This window comes from Lupinus angustifolius, chromosome LG15 (genome assembly GCF_001865875.1).
Source record: "Lupinus angustifolius cultivar Tanjil chromosome LG15, LupAngTanjil_v1.0, whole genome shotgun sequence".
Classification (NCBI taxonomy): Eukaryota; Viridiplantae; Streptophyta; class Magnoliopsida; order Fabales; family Fabaceae; genus Lupinus; species Lupinus angustifolius.
In genome coordinates this window covers 3,194,265-3,203,151 of record NC_032023.1, presented here as the reverse complement: position 1 = coordinate 3,203,151, position 8,887 = coordinate 3,194,265, and the positions used below count along the sequence as shown (strand labels likewise).

General features: G+C 33.6%; 1 protein-coding gene across 2 annotated transcripts; it reads right to left on the bottom strand.

Annotated features, from left to right (window-relative positions):
* LOC109327362 (transcription initiation factor TFIID subunit 10-like) lies at positions 2,013-8,776 on the bottom strand. 2 transcript variants are annotated; one of them, XM_019560472.1, is made up of 8 exons: positions 8,661-8,776; positions 8,514-8,596; positions 8,050-8,161; positions 7,877-7,941; positions 6,841-6,903; positions 3,129-3,186; positions 2,999-3,049; positions 2,013-2,336 (listed from the first exon to the last, which is right to left on the bottom strand). In XM_019560472.1, the coding sequence occupies exons 3-8, from the start codon at positions 8,140-8,142 to the stop codon at positions 2,256-2,258; spliced, it is 411 nt and encodes a 136-aa protein (XP_019416017.1). In that variant the 5' UTR covers positions 8,143-8,161; positions 8,514-8,596; positions 8,661-8,776; the 3' UTR covers positions 2,013-2,255. The 2 variants fall into 2 exon arrangements, with proteins under 2 accessions (XP_019416017.1, XP_019416016.1); XM_019560471.1 differs by having other exon boundaries at positions 8,050-8,158.

Genomic DNA, 8,887 nt, shown 5'->3' with positions numbered 1-8,887 from the left:
AGATGCAAAGATGCCAAATGGTTTGAAAACAACATAATGCAAAAATCTGCAAATAATTTGTAAATTTTACAGTTTGGTTGCATAAAATACAATCAGTATGAGAAGACAAAGATGGAGCGGTGCTAGAAGAGATGCAATAAACCTTATTGTATAGTATTAAAATATATGGCTTTAATATATATCTAAGTTTACATCATTATATGGGTTCCGAGTGAATTCAGGATAGGATATCAATTGTATCATACCTGGGTAAAACCTGAACCGAGTTTCCCCAATAAATTCGGCCACATTGGATTTCCCGTTAAATTTGAGTTGGGTTCGAACATGTACGCACGGTTTCGATTTTCATTGTCATCCCAAGGTAGATGCAAATAGTCATACTTTATTTTTTTGATTTTATATTGTTTGCTTAAAAAAAGATAGGTCATAAAAAAATTATTTCCTTTTGTGACCTTACTCATTGAAGACAAAAAATCCATGACCTTCATTAGGAAAGTTATTTCATTTGGATGTAAAATGTAAATTTTAAAGGGGGGTGTGAAATTTTTTCATTCCTTTTATTTGCACTCTCTTTGTAGACACAGGGAGTCCTTAGAACTTTTGTCTGTATTCCCATTGGTACAGATATGTATGCATCCGAGTTACATGCTAGATTTTAAGGTTTAAAGGATGCAAAATGAAGTTTTCCTTACAAATTACAGCTGTTGTTATAGCATTTTGCTACAGTACTTCTTAATTTTGATCGTCAGAATTTTCGATCAGACAATATAAAATGGAACTAAGAGCATCTCTAGCACTAATCTAACAAAATAAGGTCTATAAATTTTGGTATAGCTAGCAGTGATATGTTCTTGTCCATAAATATAAAATCATTCTCTAATTAAAGCATAACTATTATTTCCACAAAGCCCTTACAATTTAAAAAATGAAGAAAGAGAAAGCCGCAAACATATTAACCAACAATGAAAGGGAAAGAAAATATAACAACTCTATTTTCTTGGGAGTTAGAGAAATATATATTTAACAGCACTCGTTTGAGTGGACGCAGTTAAAAGTAGACATTTAATAACGCTCCTTTGAGCGAACGCCGTTAAAAATAGACATTTAATAACACTCGTTTGAATAAACACTAATAAAAGTAGACATTTAACAAGTTTGAGTGAGCGCATAGACATTTAACATCGCTCATTTTAAGTGAGTGTTGTTACAAGTATAAAATAGATATTTAACAACGCTCGCATGAATAAGCACAATTAAAAATGTAAAGTTGATATTTAACAACACTTATTCAAGCAAGCGATGTTAAATGTGTAATTTCATTATTTAATAACGCTTGTTTGAGTGAGTACGATAGAAAGTAGACAAATGATGGAGTCCATTTAAAGACAAAAAGTGAGTTGCACCATTAGAGTGAAATGTGTAATTTCATTATTTAATAACCCTCGATTTGTGGGACATATTTAAGGATAGTAAATGGGTTGCACAGGATGCTCTAACAAAGAGGAAAAAACAAGATAGAAACAAGTGGTTGATAATAGAGAAAAGAGAATAAAGTATCTCTTGGTATAATGAGATAAGTTATTTCCTCTCGCCAGTAAAAGTATGACATCTGTCTTATTTAATTATTTTCTATAAAAATATTTCTAAAACTAAACAAAATAGTACACATGTCATACTTTTACTGTCAGGAATGATAAGTTATCTCCTGATACGAGGAGATACGAAAAAAGAGGGAGTATATATTGTACCACATCAATGTGTGTCACTTATGATTGATTAGAAGAAGTGTATCAACTTCATGTATCCCATCTTGTGATTGATCAAAAGATGACTAACTAATTCAATCAATCACAATAAGTGTGGTATAACTAATATGACACACTTCTTAATACAGAAGAAGTACTCTCTTTAGAGATACCAAATTCACAAATTACTACAAACAGTGATGTCATAGGCCAACAATTGCAGTGCTTTGGCTGCTTCGAAGAGACGTTGGTGAATAGTAAAAATCTACCCATCAACAAATATTCCACTCATACAAAACAAAGCTAAAAACTACTTAATAATAGCTTGGCATGGAACATAAAATTAAGCTAGTAAAATGACATATCAACTATTATATACTACATAAATTAGGCCTACTGGGCTATGTATGACTTCAGATACAGAACAGAATCTAACAACATATTCCTTATGTATAGCGGTAGTTACAAACATGTTAAAGTAGAAGCATGAACACATGAACAAGAAAGGACTCATTCATCTCGAGTAACAGGATCCATTCCTGCTGAAGGGCTATCAGCAAAATACTCTTGGTGCTTGACATTTACCCCATACTGTTCATATAAAGATAAATACACAGATTAAATGTAAAGCAATACTAACAGCTGAGAATTAATTAAAATGAAAAATACCTTGATCGGCTAATTATCTAGTCCAATTTAATAGAAATAAAATTAAACCCAGAAGAAACTTAAAAAACAACAAAAGAGCGGGTAGATATATGGAGGCATGCAGCCATACCCCCACAAGCGAAAAGACTATTTCTAGGATTTGAACTTATGCCCTTCACATTACAAGACAAGCAACCTTACCACAAGCATAAAAATAATTTTATGAAAATTTGACTTAGCAAACCAGTAATACAAGGAGCTGGTCCTTTGGTTGGACTAGTCACACCGCGAAACTGGGAAAATTAAAAACCAGTAAACCAGTCACGAGCCTATCATACTATCCAAAAAGCACCCAACTTCCCAGTTCAGTCCTTATCATCATTTCCAGTTTCAGACAAAACATGGAAAGGAAGAAGCAACAGACATCATAGGAGGTGATGGTGCGATTGGTGTCAACCTTTTTTTACTTTAAAACCAGATTTTACCAGAAAACCTGGTTCAAAGAACAGCGCAGTTTTCAAAACATTGTTCTACATGTATTCCCTTTAATATCATCTATATATAAGAAATTTGGCTTCCATTTAAATCTAGAGATTAATTCTTACCTCACGCAATGCCTTTGATAGGTCTTCCATTGTCAAAACTAGACGCTTATCCTGTTATTAACAAAAATGTAAGTACTAGACACATACAATGAGTTTATGCAGACAAAACCATATTAAAAGCTGTTAGCACCTTCTGCTGCTTGTCCCTTTTATCTTTTGGAATTGTTGCCTGTCTTGCTTTACAGTGCCTACAATTAACATCAGCATACCAGCATAGACAAGTAAGAGACAGATAGAACAACTTAAGACTAATAGCAATGCACTTATGAGTTGACCAATCGAAACATCGATGCACTAGTGGATGATGATAAACAGGTAGAAATGGCATTCCTAGATTTCATAGTGGTAAATCCAAGAAAACCAATCAACTTAGACAAAGGAACAAGCATTGCAAATACAAAGCCAGCAACTATTATGCAGAGAAGATACAACAAGGTATGTCTTAGGAGGTAACAGTCAGTCAACATCGTTAACTGATTTTTCTACCCTATGCACTTGGATAAAGCCCTACTGAATGCACCTCCTAACTAACACAATCATTTGCAAAAATCGGCTAATTAAGTACATTCCGTATACTCTTATAGACAATTAAGGCTCTGGTTACACTCTCTCCACTTTACAGTTCTCACTTACCACTAAGCATTCTTTATGCTTAATTCAAGTTTACGCATGAAAAGTGTGTTTTTGGGCTTTTCCAATGATGAACTATTCCTTTAGTTTAATGTGCTTAATAGTTGGAAAAAACTCCAGCCCGATGTTATACATGTGGATGCTTATTTCTGAAAACTTATTTACAGAGTATGGATATGAAAACTATGTTTTTGGGCAATGACATCGTTCGATCCATGTAGCCGGCGCCACCTAGTCAGATTAAGACTTGGTAGTTGTATTCATAGTTCAAAGAAAAATTCCAGCCCAACATCAATGTTATATATGTGGATGCTTATTTCTTAAAAACTCTTATTTACACTAAAGGTATAAATTGATGATGCCATGGGGAACATTTGGGTAAAAACAGGAAGAGTTTGAGAGGGAAAGACAATACAAGATATGGAAGAAAATCGTGTGGAGGTCATAGCACAAGATTTCAGTTACTCAAACATAAATTCTTACGGGATGAAATGATTAGTTGTAGTCGTAAGTATTTTGAAAGTTGGAGTGTACTTTTTGTTATATGTTTACTATATTCCTCTATAAAGATTGTTTTGATACTCTAGTCAAATACCCGCCATTACGTTGGCACCCAGACAAATTTCATTTTATTTTATTGGATAAAAAAAGAAGATATATTAGATGAGACATGAGAGGATGGAAGTTTCCAGAGAGAGAGGATAAAACATCCTCACGAAAACAAGAAGCTACGCCTAAAAACTAATCAAAAGGGTCATGCAACAATCACATTAATAACTCTACATGTCTATCAAAGAAACACCGCTAAAAAACCATGGTACAGAACACCAAAGGGAAGCCAAAACCATGCAAAATTTCATATATGAATTGGAGTTGTTTCATTATAGGTACTAAAAATATAATAGAATGAACAGATGGAACATTTCACTGACTTGTATCATGGTGATAACAGTACCTCAAAGGCAGAAAGGAACCAAATGAAAAGGAATACAGCAAGAATATAAAATATCCTGGTGTGTTAGAGAGTGCCTATTCACACTCTTTAGGATTATACTCTCCCCTCCTTACAGACTCACAAACCTCTCCCCTCATCATTGCTAGCTAGGCGGTTAGAGTTATTATCTTCTCTCCTGGCAAGGATTGGGTGCATCACACCTTTTTTCCTTTCCTCCTCAGATACTCCTAGGCAAACTCTGGCCTTGGGTCAATATCAGTTGTGCTAGACTTGGTTCTAGGTATGTAATCACAACTTTGGGCCTCGGGTCCACATCAAGGTAACCAAATCACAATCTTCTTATAAGATTGTGCAATACGAATTTTAGATCTTGTTGACACCGGTGGGAAAGACAGGAAAAGGCATAAGATCACAAGATTGACACGATTTCTACAAGTAAAAAAGCGATGGAAAAGAAAAAATTATGGATCAAACCACATGACCTGATCCCAATCACAATGTCAGAGGGTAAAAACTCCTAATACCAAAAAAACCCAAATCTCATCACATTTATTCACCCAATTTGAATATACTCAGTCATCAGTGTATTGCTTCTTCATCATTAAGTTGTCCCCCATATCGCCATTAATCATCGTTCACGTGTGGCTAGTGGTGTTGGTGACTCTATAGTGCATATTCCTAAGGGTGGGGGCATGGATCATGATGGAGGATTGGGACTATGTACCAACCTACATGCTCAGATTCGTATTTGTTAGCATTTTTCATGTTCATAAATTATTTTCATATTTATGTTATTTTATATGCATATGTTTATGTTTAACTATAATTTTTTATGCTTGGTATGATCTTAAGATCCATGTAACAATCAAACACATTACTTGTTGTGCACCCCATCCCGATCTTGCTTAAGATCTCCATTTTGACAACCTTGGTCCATATTATTTCGATGTATAGTGAACGGACATCTATGGTTAGAGACTTAGAGGAACATCTAATGATTCTGAGTCTTGGGTAGTTGATTTTATTAGAAATCCCCCCACTTACGTAACAAATGGTCAGCCAAAGACGAGACAACCAAAAAAATATAGAAAAGAATTGGCAAAGTATTGCAAGAGAAGTGGGTACAATGTTACATGTACAGATAAGGGGAATATGATGTGAATAATGATCCATCAGTAATGACAAATAAGATGAAGGACGTCCAACCACAAGAAAATTTCAATCTTATTTTCTCCGAAATTTTATATTAAACTTATGGGGTTAAAATATCAGTATACTAAATATTTGCTTTTTTTGCATTATCCTGATACTATTTTTTTGTTTTGGCTGGAACCATGGAATGAATAGTGGTGAGCTTTTAGGGCTCTGATATGACAAACCACTTGTAGAAAGTGTCATACACCAGTAATTTCTTATATAAAGATATCAGTATACTAAAATATGTTTATGATTCTTTTATGCATTTTATGTGTGCACATTTGGCTTGTCATGAGAAGTTGAAACTTAAGAATTTGGTTTGACCAAGTTTTGATTTCTGGAACATCAAAATCATATAAATTCTGTTATTAAGCGATACTAAAAGGGAGGGAAGGTACGTTAGATAAAAAAAAAAACTTCAAAACACATCAACATTTTCAAAACAGGTCTAATTATTTTAGACCACATTAGATGTAGAAAAAACAAATTTAGGTATTCAAACAGAGAAACAATTATCCAAATTTTGAAATGATATAAAATTAGAGAGACGAATGGCAAGAAGTGAAATATATGTGATTTGAGAAGAGAGAAATTAGTGGAAAGTGAAAAGAAATAAAGAGGAGAGATTTTTTTTTTGGCATAGAAAAAGAAATAAAGAGGAGAGAGTTTAATACAAAGGAATCTGCTTAATAAGTTGATTTTTCAAAGGATTGTGTTGCATCCATTAACTTTTCTTTATATCATCCCTCTCAAAATGTGTCTCACTGTAGTGTGTAGATTAATGTACCTTCTCTAAATAAGGGTATAAAAGCACAAAATTAAGTCCAAAAAATACTATTCAATTATATATACTTAGCTACATGCATGGACTACGTTGCCAAATGTCAAATATATTTTGAAAAATGAGAAATAGATTTCTACAGAAGAATATCATCCAAATTTACTATGTGCATAATAATTTGCTTTGATGCAGTGATTCAAGGTTAAAGTAAAGTAAATAAAACAGAATAAAAGAAAGTAAAATTTCAATTTGAAAATAAAGAAGGTAAAATGAACATACTGAAGTGCATTGCCTGCAACTTCTGCAACAAACTTCTGAGTAGCGACGGCTACCAGTCTAGTCCTGAAAGAGTGATTGAGCATCAATTCAAAGAAATGTAAGGATTAAAATCCAACTTAAACAAAAAGAAATCAATCAATAGTTGTAAATCAAAATGGAAGAAATGTTGAACCCCTAAAAATTCAGAAGCACCTATCCTCAACTTCATGGCATATTTCAAATAGCATTAAATATCAACAAAACCAAAATAAATCCAGAGTAGTGAAATGAAAAAGGAAAATGACTAGAAAGTCAGAGCAACTCAATGTGCATATCCCATTTTTCGTTGACTTAAATTGCAAAAACAACTTCCTGCCCTTACTAGTGATGGAATAAAGTGTTTTCTTTTATATGAAGGTTCCATATTGCAATGGTGGTCATGGTCACCTAGCAGCCATCACTAGATGATGCAGAGCAGTCTGTGCTGATGTAGACCGCAACTGCAGTTGAAGTGGTCACAGCAAACAGGTGATACATTCAGAGATTTAAGTCCCTACTTATATCTTCATTATTGTTAGGTAACAACTCTTCATACAACTTAAAAATTCTCAAATTGATGGGTAGATGTACACAAAGACACGATGGCATCCATGGCACGGTTGGGGATCAAAGGACTAAGTTTTTTCTCTCCCAGCAGAGATCAATTCTGCCTTTAAACTTATAACCACATACACAAAGATATCAAGCGAACTTGTCGGAATGTTAATGCCCTCATTCTTATTCAATACTACACTCCATTTGAACAACTGACCCTGACACCACTCTCTTGGGTCAAATCAGTCACAAAGGAATGCACAAGGCATGGTTAAGCACTAGTTTCCTCATAAGAAACTACCTTGCAAAAATTACATTCATTCTTATTCTCTCAAAAGTAGGGGACCAGCTGATACAAACATGGTCTACATAATATAGTAGAAACAGCAAGAACTTAATGTCAAAGGTATTTTATAAAATATATTATAACCAATTATTAAGTGCTGAATAAAGAAGTACCCACAATCGAACATCGGGACATTGAAACCCACTCTTAGCTAAGTAATGCTCCACCAACTCATCAGGTATCTAGAATAATTCAAAACAAAAGATAACAAAAGCAAAATTTTAACTTTTTTAGTTATTGAAAAGAAGTTAAATAAAATAGTCCATTAACGGTAAATAAAAGAAACTGACAGTGGGAGTATAATCCATTAAGGAAGCAAGGAAATCAGACAGTGCAACATCATCATCATGCCTCCCTTCACTCGATTGCGGGTTATGGTTCATCTTTACCTACCAATGACTGCTACATGCTCCATAAATATGAACAAAATTGAGTTCACAGAAATAACATTAATAAAAAGAGACAAATCATTGTAATGATCCCGAGTATTCCCAACCAGTGTTTTAAATTGCAGTCCACAACATCAACTAAGCTAACAATATTATGGTTTCGGGTGTCTCCGTAATGAGACGTGACCGCAATTTAAACACTGATCCCAAAATACAGTTAATCATATCCTGCTAATTTTATAATTTTTAAAAACTACAATAGTTGTTCAAAAGGGACAAAAAAGTAAGAATATCAACGAAAAGTAAACTATTCATTTTCAAGTTACTAATTTCAATGCAGAGTCACAAATCAAAACAAACATTACCTATGAGAGTTCGATCAATTTTTCCCCAACGATAAAGCAGCTTTCGATACTAATTTTTTTTCTTGAAGATTCAAATGTGATTTCTGCGAAGATTGGAAATTAAGAAAGAAAATGAAATTAAATAAAGAAATAATTAAAAAACAGTACCAGTAGGTAGAAGTAAGAGACACGCGAGATGAACACATCGATGCTGAAGTTTCAGGCTGATGAGAAATTGAAAAGCCGTAGAAACTGAAGAAAAGAAAAAACCCTCGGGACGAGAAAAATAAAAGGGTGGAAATTGGAAAAATATCATGTTTTAATTGTAACATATATTCTTGTTATTTATAATACATTTTAATTAAAGTATATCGTAGTTATTTTTAGTCTATCAA